Source organism: Gavia stellata, chromosome 22 (genome assembly GCF_030936135.1).
Source record: "Gavia stellata isolate bGavSte3 chromosome 22, bGavSte3.hap2, whole genome shotgun sequence".
Taxonomy (NCBI): Eukaryota; Metazoa; Chordata; class Aves; order Gaviiformes; family Gaviidae; genus Gavia; species Gavia stellata.
The window spans coordinates 10,369,506-10,386,159 of NC_082615.1; the positions used below are offsets into that span (position 1 = coordinate 10,369,506).

Consider the following 16,654-nt stretch of genomic DNA (forward strand, 5'->3'; position numbering starts at 1 on the left):
TGGGGTAAAGAAAAAACAGTTAAAGTGGTACCATCAAAAGTACAAAGTATGTGATTTTTGCAAGACAGTATCTTTTGTGACAGGTAAAATCTGCAACACCATTGATACAGCAGTGAAATAGGTTAACAGTAGACTTGCTACACTAATGAAAGTGAGTGGCATCTAACGCGTTAGCAATAACTCATTTAAAAGTAGTTTTCAGTAGCAGTACATGAGAGTGGTAATCTAGGTTTTAAAAGTGTGCTTTTAAGATCAGGTATTCATAATGAATAATTTAAAGAGAGTTACACCCAAATCCACTTATACATGCATATGCACTTTAAAATAGACTTAAAGCACACAACAAGCAGACTGATGCACAAGACCAAACCAGATTCTTTCATCAAGTTTGCTTAGCAGAATACAAGGATTGTGGTTTGTGTTTTTTCCTAAAACAGCCCCCACACACACACACCCCTAAAGGGAGGAGCAAAGCCTACACATTAGATTTGTTTTCCTGCCTTTTATTAATAATTGAAGAGATATTTAAACATCAACACTGAAGTGACATGCTATATTTTTAAATTTGTCATGCTTATGCCAAGTCTAGCCATGAAACACTGACCTTTCCTGCACCATTGTAAGAGCTAGAGGCTCAGAGAGCTGAGTCAATATAGTTATTCAGACACATTGACTCCTGGGAGGTTCCAGTTAATTAAATAGCTCAATCCAAGTTTTTCCAAAAAAGCTGGAAAACAGGACTACAGTTCTTACTCTCTGTCCACTCTACCACCCTCCCCAAAACCCAACCTTGTACAACCACCTCTATAAGACAGAGTAGGTTACTGTAAGTAACAATTTAGAAGCAGAGGGGCAATAGATTCCAAGATGAGACCTTTGTTTTTGCTCTCTAGAGCAGGTAACTGCTTCAAAGCATTTCCTATGCTCAAGCTACCTGAACATACTTACAGTGGTGTAACTGCTGTACTTACCCCTCCCTCCATAATATTACTTGCAGTTAAGTAGCATTACTATAATGTTTTAAATTTTTCTCCAAAAGGCAGAAGATAGTTTAGCTCAGTTATGAACAGGGTAGAACTAATCAGATTTCTGTAAGAGATGTCTAGAGAAGCAGCAATTAATTTGTTCTGCAGTAATGGAAGGCTGCTATACACAGAAGCCAGAGCTTGGGGGGACCAAGTTTTTTTAAAGCCACCACCTTCAGAATTGAATCGCTCATGGTTTAGACCTGCATTCTTGCTGTTATACATTTTGACGTAAGTATACTTACCATTGAGTCACCTTCTAAGAGAGCAATTTAAACAGTTCAATTTGATGTATTGATATCACTTTATTTAACTTCAAACATAAATCCTCTTTAAAAGCCTACTCAGTGTATTGATTACAGCAATAGGTTATGTAGCATGTGATAGGTTCTGAAGAGGTCTGCAGAGTAGTGGCTCATGCTTTGTGAGAAGCCTGTATTGCCCACTTGCATTCGTATGGCCTGACAGGGACAGTAAGAGCCAGAAAGAGAACAAGTATTTACAATTATCTCTCAGAAAGAATGAAGTTTACAGTTAGAAATTCACATAATATGTACAGTTTTGAACTGTTCAAGTATGTTTCAGTTGAACAAAGTGCTACAGGTCACATAAAAAACACAGTTAAAAAAACAAGAGGAACTGTTAAGACAAAGAGGTGGCAGTCATTTGTGTGCCAAACAACTTGTAGGTGGTTGCAGCATATGCAAGACCTAGAAGTTGAAAGTATCTGGAGCATTGCCCTGAATTTGGAAAGTGTAGCTGGCAGCAGTAGATTCTGGTACAACATTTTGGTCTTCCTCCTCCTATAAGAAAAAGAAAAGAGTTTTGAAAGAGCAGTAGCATTTCAACCTAGTAGTCAGTGCTAAAACAGAAAATAAAAGTGGAAAAAAATCATCCTGCAGCCACTTACTTCTGCTGAGAAATATTTCTCAATCAGGGTGGATGACGCTTTGTACACTTGTTCATTTTCATGCGACTGAAGAGCTTCAATTTTGTCTAGTCCTCCACACTCCTCAATCATGAGGCAAAGTTTTTCAGTCTCATTAATCTTCTCGGCAGCCTGCAAGAGACAAGCATGGAATAACCTCAGGAAAGATGTATGGCACCAACCACTGGAGAACCATTAGCAATGCCTTGGACAATGATTGAGTATACTTCATCCACATACCAAGAAGATATTAGAAATAGCATCCAGAATAACTAAAACAGTTTTGCTGTCTTTAGCTGAGAGGAGATTCAGTAGGGGTTCGACAACACCAGCCTGAACGAGATACACGATCTGGTCAATTGTTCCACCACTTGTGTAGTTAGTCACAGCCCACACAGCTTCCTTTTGAGATTTGAAATCCCCCTGTGAAGGTAGAAGCAGGGTATTTGAACACCGATAGTAGTAGTAATAGCAAGAGTCTCAACATAGTAAATATAGGTTTTGTTCACCTTCCTCAGAATACCAATGAGATAAGGTACAAGACCATGGTCTACAACTCGCTGAATCTGGTCCTGTCGTCCAGCAGTGATGTTGGACATTGTCCATGCTGCTTCTTTCTGAATGTTGTTTTTATGATGAGAAAGGAGACTTGGAAAGACAGATAGTGCTCCCGAGTCAATAACAATCTGCGTCTGCTCATCAGTACCAGTGACAATATTTCCTATGGCTCTTAATGAAGGAGTCTGAAAAAATATGAAAATGGTACTTATGAAAGTTGGTATAATCTAATCTGTGCTTGAACAAATACAGACATTTGATGCCCCTCTGCTCTAGCCTTCCCAGTTAATAGCATGATATGCTATGTACTGATGAGCTTTAAGCTCCTCATTAGCATTACATATGCAGACATTAAGCATGCTAAGACTGCATACCTTCCAAGGCCAACCTGCAAACAACTACCCATGACAGAGCTTAGGAAAACCATCTCCTAAGCACTAATGCAGTTTTATTACACTGTAATTATAGTGTGCACAGAGCCCACTTCTAAACACTGTCCCTAGAATTTGGATTTGCAACAGTAGTTTTGAGTTAAAAGCAAGCTTTAAAAGACACTGACTGTTGTGCTGGCATGTGTGTTAAATCCAATGATTATGTAATGTAGCTTGATAGCCATCAACAGCAATAGTCTATGCTTCATGTGGGGCAGTCTCCAGGCAAGACCGAAGCTCAAGTATTACCTACGCAAAACCTGGAACAAGCATCAAATCTATGTATGAAAAGAAGCATTCAGTTACATGGACACTATTCTAACTGCAGCTTTATTCATGCCTCAAATCAAGCAACAGCAATCTGCATGTCTGATAGCTTACCATTATTGGCAGTTCACTACAACCCAGGAGTTTCACTAGTTGTGGCACCAATCCAGTTTTCACTACAACTTCTATCCTGTCATTGGAACCATCTGTTAGATAGGAAAGTGCCCAGCACGTGTCTGCTAACACTTCATGATCATCATGGTGCAAGAGCCGAACAAGGGTTGGAAGAATCTGCTCAATAGCTTCTATGGGTGGCGCAGGATTCTTATTACGACACAAGTTTGAGAGGGTCCAGGTAACGTTGCGTAAATATCCAGACTGCAAGAGTTGAAATAAATGGATAGTAACTGTTTAGTTACTTGAGCTCTTTTGCTCACTTATTAGTAATTGTAAGTTGAATCATACTGCACACTTACAGCCAGAGAAGAGAGATCAGGAACAGCTAGTAGACTCAGCAGCGGCTCAATTGCACCAAATTTAATAACCAGATCTCTATAGGTAGAACCATCCCCTGAGAAAACAAGAAAAATAACCAGGTGAAGGATAGAGGGATGTGTGCATACAGAGTCATTGCATGTTAGAGGATGAATTCTACTGCTTAAGGGCTAGATAAAGTAAGTAAAAAGAAATACGAGGACAAAAGGACTACTGCAATGGTTAAGAAAAACACATGCTTGTCATATGACTTATCAAGCCACTGAGCTTATTTTTTTCTGTTGGAAAAAAGAGGTAATTTAACATATGTTTTCTATACAGCTTTTCTTAGAGTTCATAACTAAACAGGGACTTGCATGTTTCTTTGAACACATATCTAAGCCCTACCACTAGAACAGAGCTCTTCCCATAACACAGGACTTCAAATGCATTATAATCATTGGTTGCATGATCGAGTTCTATAGTATAATGTTGAAGGGATGTTAAAGTTTGACTGAATTATTCTATTGCAAGGTACAAAAATACCTTAAATTTAGTTTAAAAGCTCTGAGGACAAGCTTCAAGAAAACTTCAATCAAACAAGGCTTTTATTGAGCTCATTTTCTCTGTGTGAAGATTCACTATTCTCTGTAAGGCACAGCTGTTAAAGAAACCATAATAATATAATATTGTATTTGCTTTTAATCTTGACCTTTTTTTAAGAATAGGAACCAACACTGGCAAATCAAATAAACCTGAAAGGTGCATGAGAAACTTAAGTATATAATACTTTCACATCAGTAAGTAGCTGTTCCAAAGCAAGGAATATTGGCCATCACATACACAATTATGTGAGCCATCTGCTTCCTCCCTTCCAGGCAACACACAGAGCAGAGCTCACTGCTAAGTCACAAAAACATCAAGTGAGATATGTTAAAAAGCCCTATGTTGTAGCATAGTTATATAGCTCTATGAAAACTGAACTGAAATACGGAAGCAACCCACATAATGCAACCCACAAGTTGCCAGGTATTGCATGAGACATCTTATACCAGGTCTGAAGATCAAGAATTGTCCATAGCATACTCTACATTGCAGAGCATGTATTTACTTGCAAAGCATTGAGGCAGAGTTCCCAAGAAGCTCAGCATGCTGCATGCCATGTCAGTAGTAACGTCCTCCTATTTTAAATAAGGGAATAGGTCTGAAATAGAGTTGTGTACCATATTAACATACCTGCAATATTTCCTAATGCCCACACAGCCTGTTCACTGATGTGAGTATGGGGAGAGGCCAGTAGTGAAATAAAGGCTGGAATAGCCCCTCCATCTACTACCGCCTTTGTTTGTTCTGATGTGCCAGAAGCAATGTTGGTAAGCGCCCAGGCAGATTCAAACTGAATTGGACTACAGTCTGCTCTACCCAAGAAGGAGACAAACTTTGGAATCAAACCAGCCCGAATTATGTTGTCTATGGGGGGCTGCTTTTCTCTTGAGAGGAGTTTCCTAAGGAGGAAGACAAACAGAAAGCATTATTTTTGCTTGCAGAGATCTGAACAACAGATTCCATTAATCAGTCTAAAAAGCTACATATTTAAAAGAAGAAAAGGTTTAGCATTGCCTTAACATTCAGAAAAGGCAACGCAACAAGACATTAAGGAGAAATACAGACAAGCTGAACACTAGCTTCCTAAACCTCTGTTAACATTGGTTTCGGCATGTCTTCGCTATGAGAGGTTCTGTTCAGACTCTGAAATAAAGCAGACCTGCAGGAGTCATAATACATCTGAACTGCAAGAGGTTTCTCAGCAGACAGCAGGTTAATGACTGCCAGAAGCAGCACTGCAGCAATACACAAGCTTGCTAAAGAAGATCTGGAAACAGAAAGGAAATTTGGCATACGTCAAACCCCAGCCACTTTACTGTTCACATTATTCTAAGGTAGATGACTGCACTCAAATACTGTAGTCAAGTGTTACACAGTTTAAAGATATCTTATTTTGCTATAACAAAGGGTTTATTATTATTATTACTCCTACAACTCTAAGATGGACTCCTGTCTGTTCTGCCACCTCAAAACCACTAGAAAAAATTACTACTTTCTAGCAAAATGTTCAGCCACTTTAAACATTCAAAAGCCACGTGGTTTCAATAAAATTTTGACTAAGTTAAGTGCACCTAAACATTGTATATAATGCTGACTCAGGTCTTTGTTGAAATACTGCCCAATAAGAGCCATAGCTGCTGCCATAAGCAGACACTTAGACTTGTAAGCCAATTCTTTCACATTGCCTAGTTACTGGCTTGCACAGATGAATTGGTTACCTCTAAACCCCTTACCTGGCAGCTTGAGTAGCCTGCAGCTGAAGCTCCATATTGTTACTATTAACTCCTTTGACTATTTCTTCAACTGACCAGTGTGCTGCAACCTGTACAATAAAGAGTTACATGAATGCTTCGTGGGAAGAGGCACATGTCTTCATGACCACAGAGGCTTTCTACACAATACGATGAATAGAACCCAGTCTACAACCACTTCAGTTATTAGAAGATTTACCACTGTGCGATAGTCCAAAAACCTCACGAGCTACAGCTTTATATACAGTTACCTGAACTACTGAAAGTTTTTTTTTTTTTAACAGTGGTGTAAAGCACTTGATTACACTGATACAGCAGGCTTAAACACAACTGGCTAAGCTATGTTTTAATAGTGTTGTCCATTAGAGTTGGTAGCATAGACTTAAGTTGGCAGCGTGCATGTATGTAGTAGCGCTGTGTCCCACATGAGAAGGCATTCATACTAGCGTGGCTGCATGAGCTTATATTGCAAGACCTCCAAGTGTGCCTGTTCCGAGTACCTACTTACCTGATTGCTCCTATTTTCCTGAAGGGGAGAAGTAGCATCATCTGGTAAAGTGCTAACATTTCTTCTTTTAAGCATCTGGTCATCTTTCTTAGCTTTCCTCAGCTCTACATTGACTTCAATACGCCGCCTTCTCATTTCCTGGAGAGTGTGCATTCATAGTAAGTTCTTAGCCATCATGTCTTTAAATGTGAATTGTAAGAGCCATTTAAAATACTAATTGCATCAAAATACTCACTGTAGTATCCTTTCCTTTGTTCTTGAATCTGTTCAAGCGAGCTGCTGCTACATTGGCATTCTCATTAGTAGACATCTTGCTTATTAGATTTTGAGAGGAACAGATAAAAAACAAGCCTGAAAACAGAGCAAATAATAAACAGCAAGTTTACTCCACAAAAGTTAAAAACTGAGATCAATACTTGAGAATGAGAGACACTTGTCCATATTAGATACAGTAACAGCCTCTGACTTGCTCAGAGATGCTAGTAACATAACAGCTGTCTCTTTAAATGCCTAGTTGTTACAGCAAGCTCTAGCATTAACACAAAAGCAGTAGACACCCATACACCGTTTTATGACACTTCCAGCTACAAACATTGTCAGAGACATTGTTTGTAGGAGCAAGATTGGTCTTCCTTCCCATAGACAGAACACATACATTTTTAAATACCATTTTCACTGTGTCATATACCTATATTGCACAGACACCCCATGCAGTCCCACCCCGACCCCCTTTGACGGGAACAGGGAGATCCCGTACTGGCAAGGCCCCCGGGGATGCCTGCTGTGCCGGTGCAGCCAGCAGCACGTAGCAGCAGCTACACTGGTAACGAGGCAGGGCCCTGCACCTTGGCCAGCTCCAAGGTGACCCACTGCGTAAGGGCTGGCTTTATTTCGGCCACAACTCCGCCGGAACACACAGCCCGCTCTGGGACGTGCCAGCCCTGTCAGCCCCAGTCCAGGCAGCGGCCCGTGACCGCGGAGACCCGAAAGGCTCCGGAGGGAGCCCTCCGTAGGGACTGCCGGCCTGCCCCACCGCCGACGGAGCCCTGTCCCTTCTGACAGACCCCCACTGCCCCACACCCGGCTTCTCGCTGCCACAGGCTCCCCCTCCCTTCCTGCCCCCGAGGCCGGGCACCTCCACCGCGGGCTCCGCGCACAAGCCGCCCCGCCGCCGCACCGCTCCCAGCCTGCGAGCACGCTGCCACTACCCCCGGCCGCTCCAGGCGGGATTTAAATTTCCCGCGCCCTCGCCCTGCCATTGGCCAGTTCGAGCCATAGCAACCTTCTGATTGGCCAGTTTGAAATGCAGCTCGTCTCGCGATGAAGGGGAACAAATCTCCACCGTGCTCCCGGAAGGGCAGGCCAGACGTCAGGTATTCAAATACCCGTCCCCGCCTCAACACTACAACTCCCGGCGTTCAACGCGCAGGGACGGTGCCGGGAAGACTGCAGCGCTCCCGCCTCAGCAGCCCGCCGGGAGGCGGCGCATGGCATGCTGGGATTTGTAGTTCCACAGGGGACGGGCTCTGCTGCGGGCCACCCAGGGAACGAGAGTGGGGTGGCCGCGGGGGCTTTGCACCCCTGGATGGGGTGAGAACAGGGAGATTTTCATGCTCTGAGCGGTTCGGGGCAGTAACATGCCATTTCCTCACATACAGCCTAATTTCTACCTCAGTAACCCTCAGGTCACCGCAGGCTTTTCCTGAGGCTCCCTGTGTTGCCTCCTGGAAATGTGGTGCACAGGAATTTAAAGAAAACAGGATGCGAGTTTAAAGCAATTCAACAGCAATCAGAACAGATCAAAATTAAATCATAGAGAATAACAAAAAAGTATGCTTGCCCCTGTGGCATGCCCAGAAAATGGACATATTTGGGATTGTTTCAGATGGGTTTGGCCTATTTACAAGGGATGGAATACGAAAGAACACCCTGTTTCACAGGGGATGTAATTCAAACCATAAAACCTGGGGGGAAAACACAACTCTGCCAGCAACTCAAGCACTTCGACATCCATCATGTACAAGTCAAGGCAGAGAAGCGTCGAGAGATGCACATTGGTACATCTGTGTGTTAAACCATTACATTAAACCCTTTATACTGATCCGTAGAAGCACAAAACAGTTGACAAAGAGTCTGCAGAGGAGGAGGAATTACCAGTGTCATTTTACATAGCTTGTTTTGGGCCTTACGGTTCTGATCTTTGTAAAATAACATCACAAAAACATTTAAGCAATAGCAGGGAACTCAAGAGAAGAAAAAGCACATCAGTCACAAACGGAGGTACTGAAAAAGGACTAGTTTGACAGAAGAAAAGCAGCTCAAAAGGAGAAGTCGAGGTAAGACACCTGGTGTGCAGAAGGATCGGAGGGCCAGCGTGATGGAAGCCCGCCGGGTCATAAATTGCTGGAGAGTGCGCGGTCCGGAGCAGCGTAACCTGGGCAAAGGAGACAAGGAGAGTGCAGGGATGTGTGTTCCGGGGCAGGGAGAGGGCTGTCAGCGATTTGGAAAGTGGAGGTGGCTGTGAGAGGTGCTGCAGGCCGATACGGGGGGAACATGGCTCGGGGCGGGAGGGAGGTGTCACAGCTTGAAGGGCTGTTATCAACAGAGGAAAGCGACGGAGAGAGGGGTGGAGGGAGGCTGGACAGCGGGGGGCGAACGGCCCCGCAGTGGCTAAGCCGGGGCTGAGGTAACGGCGACAGCGGAGGGTGGGGAGGAGGGGGGAAAAAGCGCCCGAGGGGGGGGAAGACCCGTGAGGGGAGGAAGACCCGTGAGGGGACAAGACCCGTGAGGGGAGGAAGACCCGTGAGGGGAGGAAGACCCGTGAGGGGAGCTGACGGGACGGGGCCAGCGGCAGGGGCGGGACAGTGGCGCGAAGCCGGACATGGGGAGACCCGTGAGGGGACGAGTTTAAAGGCGAGGGTTCCGGGGAAAGCGCGGTTGTGGCCCGAAGCGGATCGCCTGAGGCGGGCACGCGCCCAAGGGACAGAGGAGGACACCCTCGCGCCGCGCAGAAGGAGCTAACGGCCGCCGCGCGTAACAGGCTTTAAGCGCGCGTGAAGCGGGAGGGGCTGAGGGCGCCAGCCCACCCCCTGAAGGCAGCGGCAGTCAGCCTCGCATGACGTTGAAGGGCGGGGCTTCAAGGCCCGGCGGGGAGGACAGCGCCGTGCCCAATGGAGTGCAAGGAGGGAGGGGCCGGGGGGCGGTGCTCTGGAGGGGAGGGGCAAGGAGCGGGCGGGCGGGGCCTCCCGGTCACGAGCAGGGAGAACGTGAAAGCTCGTTTAGGGGCGGAGCCAGCGCCGGCCGGGCGGGGCTCTTACCGCGCGGCGCGTGCAGCTTTTGCTGGGTGACCCAGTGGCCTAATGGATAAGGCATCAGCCTCCGGAGCTGGGGATTGTGGGTTCGAGTCCCATCTGGGTCGTACCGCAGACGTTTTTGTGGCCTTGCGGTAGATCCAGCGCGGATGCTGCCGCCCAGAGCAGCTCGGTTTTACCGGCCACCCGCACCCCCCCAACACTTTTAGCCGCGCCGCCCGCTGCTGCCGGAGCCGGTGGGGAAGGTCCGAGCGGAGCCAGCAGCCCGCTCTGCCGCTGGCACGGGCCCCAGGCACGGCCTCAAATTCCCTCAGCCGCCGCCGCCGCAACCGCCGCCCTCTCAGCGGGGCGCCTGCCCGCGCCGGGCCGCCTGCCCTGCCCGCCGGCACCGCGGCCCTTCCCAGGCGCCACCGAGCCGGGTGCCGCCGCCGCCGCCTCCCTCCTTCCTGCGGCAGCGGAGCGCCTCCGCCCGGGGCCCGTCTCTGGCAGGAGGACGAGGCGTGAGGCGGCGGGAGCGGGCGTCGCCTTGGCCGCCGCAGATTTGTGGCCGAGCGTGTGGCTGGTGAGTGTCCCCGGCTGCCGGGAGCCCGAACGAGCCGGGGCCGGTTCGCGGGCGGGCGGTTCTCCTCCAGGCCCTGCGGGGCTGATCGCGGGGCGGGCCTGAGGGCGGGCTGGCCGGGGCGCGTCTCTGGGTCGCACCGTGGGTCCTCCAGAGCCGTTGTGGTCATCACGCAGGGGAACCTGAGCCTGCAGAACTCCTGCTGCTGCCGGCACAGCTCTCGGCAGCCTCTGGGGCCGGGACGTGGCCATGCGCCGCCGGTCCCCGTTTTCCTCAGACCAGGGAGTCCTGCTCGGAAAGCTGCTCCCCTCTCCGCTGCTGCCGGCGTACGTGTAGCGTCTCGAACGGTAGACATACTCCAAACGCTCCTACTGTCCTTTTAATCGAGATCCTGTCCGGGTAAAGAGTCTGGAGAAACTCATCAATACAGACGTAGTCATGCGTTAATACAGGTTGTTACACTACCAGCTAATTTAAACGGAAAACCCTGGAGCGCAGAAGGTCTGCGGGACGCTCGCGCGTGCATCCCTCCATCCTCAGCATGACCCTCAACAGCGTGAGCGCGTCACACTCGTGACTTCTCTCGCTTGCTGCAGGTACGCGCGTTGGATGAGCGGGAGATACATAAAGAACATGCGAGCTCACCTCTGCCTCCTCGTTAGTTTAAATTCCTGTCTCCGTAATAGCTATCTTGGGATGCCTTTGGAATTAAAATGTTTAAAATAACAAGGGAAAATAAGGATTAGGAAATGCTGCAGTAGAAACTTAACACACTGACCAACAGATGCGTTAAAATTTCATTTATTTGGCACGCTATTCTGGCTCATTTTCTGTATCTTCACCCATAGCTGCTTGAGATGAAGCCCTGTACTTTTAAGAATTTTAATAAACTGCTTAATTAAGGCAGTACAAAACAAACAGTGTTTAAAAGCTGGACCACATGACACAGGCATTACTGATGGCCAGATTTGCTGTTGGGGGCTGAGTTTCAGGAGCTGGGATATAGTGGCTTTTATAGAGTTCTTAAGTTGTTAGTTGCACCTTAAAGGCATGAACCAGTTCGCTAACTTTCGTGACATCCGGTAGCAGCGAGTGAGATAAACTGTCACAATGGAAATCTTGTCTAGCAATAAGACCACCCATTTCAGTTGGGAACATAGGAATAAGCCTACTTAATTCAGTAATCCAAATCAGAGTTGGCTTGGTGTGTGAAAATTTGCAAATTACCAAATACAGATTTAAAAATAAAGCTTTATCTGTGGTCAGCTGAGCTTTCCTTTGGACTGGACAGTAGCTACCGCATTTTTCAGTCTGAAAAGAATCACTGGAAAGGGTTCCTTGAACTAAAAGAGAAGGTTACCAGCTGAGTAACTGGGGGTGGCCAGAAATGCCTAAATATGTTTCATCGTAATGCACATCCTTTACAGACGCTGAATCGCAGAGGTGACGCATGCTCCAGCATCTGTCAATCGTACTTTATAATGTAGTTCTCCATATCTAGTAAAACCGTATTTGTTCTGTATGATTTTCTCTAAAAAACACCATAGGAAGCAAGACTCCCCCCAAAAATAAAAATCTGTTGCTAGAAACACACATCTGTATGTTATGCGCAGACACACAGGTGCCTGCAGGCAGTATAGACTTGTGTGTATACGGGAAGGGGGGTGTCCGTGCGCATTCCTCCTAGGCAGGGGTAGTGGGAGGCTAGCGGGGACGGCAGCAGCTTGGTCTTGCTCCAGTGGGTTGTCCAGTGAGTGATTCCTGTTTCCCCTAAGGCTGCCTCTCATTAGCATGAATCGGGGGGAAGGGCATAAAAGACTCCAGTTCATTTTGAGCCTGGAACAACTTTACTTCAAAATGACAACCAAAGTGTTCTGGCTCCTCTGCTTTGTCATTAGATCATCTTCCAGCTTGGTGGCCGGTAAGTCTGTTAAGTGGGGCTGGGGCATTTTTGCCTTTGGTATCAGGGGAGGCTAAACACATTAGTACAAATTCTTGCCCGAGCAGCCCTCTTCAGCTGTAGTCTTTTCAGCAAGCGGTAGCAGTAATCACGTAAGGGCTCAAGAAAGAAACATTTCAACATGTTTGTGGGATGGGAGTGTAAATTGCAATATTTGCTTTGTCAGCATTTGAAACAATTAAGGGCACCTGCCAAAAGCAGGCAGTTAGCTGGTGCAAAGATTGCTGCTAGCCATCATTCAGCAATTGAAGTTTGATTTGCTTCCGCATGTGGGATTTTTTTTATTTGTACGTGACCTTTCCCTTTTAGTCTCCTTCCCCTCACCTGTAAACTCCAGATTTCTAATTTATTTCAACATGCCGTGTGCTGTCATGTGTGCCTGCAGCAAGCTGTCCTAAACGGATTTTTTTCTTTTTTAGTACCTCATTGATGAACAGAAATAAGATATACATCTATTCCATTGGGAAAGAGCTGATTATGTTGCAGTTGTCTTTCTTAGGTTGCACGAGCTAGACAGAAATATGCTTGTACGGGAGAATGAACCTCAAGGTCCTGAACAGATTGAGTAGAAAAAAATGAACTATTTCTTGTTACAATCCATGACTAAGGCAGCATGATAAACTGGTAGAGAAGTTTACTTACAAAACCAAGTCCAAAACACCTGTTCAGGGTTCACAGCTTCATACTGAAACATCTCCAACACACCCTTGCCTATTGCTTTCTTTAGCTTGGACTTCTTCCACCCCTTTCTTCATGGACATTCTTTTGACTTTACGTGTGGCCAGCCCAAATATCAGGGAATCTTTCCCATGACAGCAGCTGGTGAGAGCAAAGGGGGAGAAGTGGCAAGGTCAGCAGTTGAGTCAGTTACAGAAGATAAACCAGGACGTTGTTCATCTGTGTATGTCAAATATCTCCTTTCATATAAGAAGTTAGGATCAGCCTCCTACACGATGCTAACCACAGACAGTGAACACCCAGACAGCGGCTGTGTGTGGGTGAACTGTTTTAAAACTGTGCTGGCTAACTAAAGGCATGCAGTGAAGGACTAAAGTAAAAGGAAAATGAACTGCAAGAGGAAATTTCTCTCTTCCCAGGCTAAACGGGAGGTCATTTTGCATTGTGAGGTCCAAGTGATCAAGGTGAAGGTATAAATGAAGGTCTAGGTGACTGTCCAGCTTGCGTGAACAATGTCATTAAGCCTTTCCATTTTTCACTAGATTCCCAGACACTTCCTCTCTTTCTCAACCCTTGACCTCTCAACTTAAGAAAAGCCTTGAAATAATTGTTACTCAGCAGCAATAGCCTAGCTACCAGACTATGGTACTACTGCTATACAACTCTGTAGTGCAAAAGTCAGTGCAAAACTGGGGATAAAGATCTTTTCAGTAGCAGTCAAAGCCCAAAGCTGCTAAAGAGTCCAGATGACATTGTCAATAAGGCATCCCATGGATGGGAAAACCAAATAGTTCTGTTGTCATGGTCTTTTAAACAAGCATCCCAAATGGCAATGTGAACCTTGTTTCCTCAGATGTTCCCTGGAGATTCAGGCTTTTGAGAATAGGGTTTGTTTAGAAGTCATGTTTTTAATTTGCAACAATAATAAAGTAAAAATGCAAATCTCCTGTGTTTTGCTCGCACAGCTGTGTTCTCTGTACTGGGCCTTCCACGTTTGAGTACACACGAACGAGGAGCTCTACTACATTTCATCTGTTCAGCTATTTATCAGTTATATTGTGTTGTTGTTGAAGGCCTTGCTTACGGACTAGACCCTCAAATCTGCCAGGCGCTTCCCATTCAGAAGCACGTGGAATAAAAAAAATTTAAAATGCTAATTTGCCTTCTCCTTTTTTTCTTTGTAGGATCCCTGCCCTATGCTGAGAAACCCAGTCAGCCTCTCGGCAAAGATGCTTATAGTTCAGCAGAGGCTGCACCTGGCCAAGTCAAACTGCCAGCCTGGGGCACCAGCAGCGCCAGAGAGAACCACACGGAGCGCTGGCTTCTGTCTCCCACCGACCTGCAGCGGCCAAAACCTCCTGAAATCATCTCCCTCACGTCAGACAAAAAGAAACGCACCAAGCCTTCTCTAGAAAACAGCACAGGGCTGAGGAAACACCTCTTGCAGTATGGAGGGGCCCTGCCTCCGGAGAGCCCGACGGAGGGGCCTTCTCCTGCCTCCCCTGACTTCAATCATGCAAACAGAAAGCACGCGGATAGGCGGCTGGCCGAGGCTGCCAACAGCGTGTCGGCTCACTTCCATCACGCAGCATCTTCCTATGAAAAGATGACATCCTTAGTGGAGGCTTATCCTTTTCCAGACTCTGGAGCAGTGGAGTCAGACGATACTAACACGCTGGATCATTTCAACCGACCAGGCAAGATAATCCCCTATAAACATACTGATCCCTTGAAAAAGATCACCAAACCCTCCTGGGTCACCAACCGCCAGTCATCCAGCTTGTCCCATGACCTCAGTGTGCTGAAGAAAGGTAAGGGGATAGACTGCTCTGGCAAGGGCCATCCTGAGCTTCCCAAAGGTTGGGTGGGATAATTTGGATGAAATATCCCAAAAGGGCCCATTGCTGTCCCTCAGTCTGCGTGCCTGTTCTAGATGCTGATAAGGAGAAGGCGTGTCTGACCGAGTGCAGGAAAGAGAGAGATGAAGTGGAGGCGTACTGCGCGAGTGAATTTGGTAAGTTGTGTCCTCCCTGAACCACACAAAGCAGAGGCCTTTGTTCATCTGTTCCCAACGTTTCACGTCTGCTTTTAAGATACTGTTTCACTGAGTCTGGTAAATAATTACGAAGTACACTAAAAGGACCTATCACAGCTCTTTGTAAACGTACTGCGACAAACGGTACCAAGTCTTACATTACCCTTTCCCTACCTTGGGCAGGCATTGCTCTTTTTCCTGTTCCCTCTGCTTTCCACTGCTGGGAGGAAGACGGGGTTCTTGCTGCTGGTCAATGGAACTGAAAAGACCAACTGTTTTACATACTCTTAAGATTAAATGTTGTAGCTGTGTTACTTACCTCTTACTATATAGAGTGAGTTTGTGATTTTGGGGGCTGAAGTTTCCAAAGAAAATAAAATGGTGAACCAAACAAAAATAAAACTGATCCTCTCTGTATAGAGGATTCTCCTTCAAGTTCCTTAGGACTCAACATCTTTAGTCCTTGTGTCCAAGCTGACGTAGCTAAAGATGGTAGAAAACAGCTTGCTGTTTTTGTATTGACTATTTAAGAGCAAGCATTTTCTGACTGAAATCTTGCCTTGTGCATACAAAGTTGTGAAATAGATACCAACTTTTTCTCACAGTATTTTAAGAGATAAGCAAAATACATGCCTAGCGGTAACAGATGTTTCCATTTGTAGAATATAAACACGTTACAAGACATCTGTTTTCTCTAAATGGAGAAGTCAGGAAGTGCTTTGTACAAATGCTGTATTTTTTTATTTTTTACCACTCTCACACATTCCTGTCAAACGCAGGCCTTATAGTGACCTGACCTTTGTGTATTTCAGCATTTAACATTCATCTCTCAAACTGAAAAAGACAGGTAGGAAAAAGACAGTCTGAGCAACACATCAGCCAAGGTTCCATTGCAGTCATCAGAGAGAGCTCTTCATTTCTTTACATTTACAGTGCCAATTAAAGACTAAATGACCAAATCAAAGTTGCCATTCAGTGAGGTTCTGTAACGCCAGTTACAGAAGTCCTATTTGCCTTACCTGCCCAAGACGTTTGTTGTTTTCTGATTCCTGTAGTCAGCTCAGCAGTTATTAAAACCAGAAATTGGGTGGACAGCATGAAGTGATTGTCTGAGCGTACAACACGTCCTGCTTGGTGCCCTTGCCTCTTAGTATGACAAGGGCCTTTTCTTCCAGAGCCGAAGCGTTTTATTAGCAGGTTAGCTTTGGACTTCATTGTGAAGTTTTAAATTTGAAAATTTTACTTTGTTAGGTAAATATGTCCACTTTTTAATGTATCAGGATGGAAACCAGCACTGAAATCATCACTTTCTTTTGAAACATTTTATAAACTTCACTAAGAAACATCTCAGACGTGTAAAGCATAAGAAGGTTAGTAACTCAGCAAAAACTAAGGTGATGACCTCATAAAATATGATTATTTGAAGCAACTCCTACTTTCAAGACTGCCCACCACTATGTAATCTGATGCTTGCCTTTTTTTTCCCCCCCTCTCCCTTAAAACAGCAGTGAACGGAATTGTGTATAACATGGAAAGACTGGGGAATGGAGTCCACTTGATTAC

At 45.9% G+C, this 16,654-nt stretch overlaps 1 protein-coding gene and 1 non-coding gene across 2 annotated transcripts; one reads left to right on the forward strand and one right to left on the reverse strand.

The window, feature by feature from the left end:
* Positions 1 to 1,316: 1,316 nt before the first annotated feature.
* On the reverse strand, positions 1,317 to 7,709 carry KPNA2 (karyopherin subunit alpha 2). Its single transcript, XM_059828019.1, has 11 exons — positions 7,684 to 7,709; positions 6,784 to 6,899; positions 6,549 to 6,686; positions 6,023 to 6,111; positions 4,920 to 5,188; positions 3,686 to 3,780; positions 3,324 to 3,587; positions 2,463 to 2,696; positions 2,194 to 2,376; positions 1,936 to 2,085; positions 1,317 to 1,828 (listed from the first exon to the last, which is right to left on the reverse strand). Exons 2-11 carry the CDS (start codon positions 6,856 to 6,858, stop codon positions 1,736 to 1,738), a joined length of 1,590 nt encoding a protein of 529 aa, XP_059684002.1. The 5' UTR covers positions 6,859 to 6,899; positions 7,684 to 7,709; the 3' UTR covers positions 1,317 to 1,735.
* A 2,184-nt stretch (positions 7,710 to 9,893) lies between these two features.
* TRNAR-CCG (transfer RNA arginine (anticodon CCG)) lies at positions 9,894 to 9,966 on the forward strand. Its single transcript has one exon. It is a non-coding gene; the product is annotated as a tRNA-Arg (tRNA).
* The last annotated feature ends 6,688 nt before the right edge of the window (positions 9,967 to 16,654 follow it).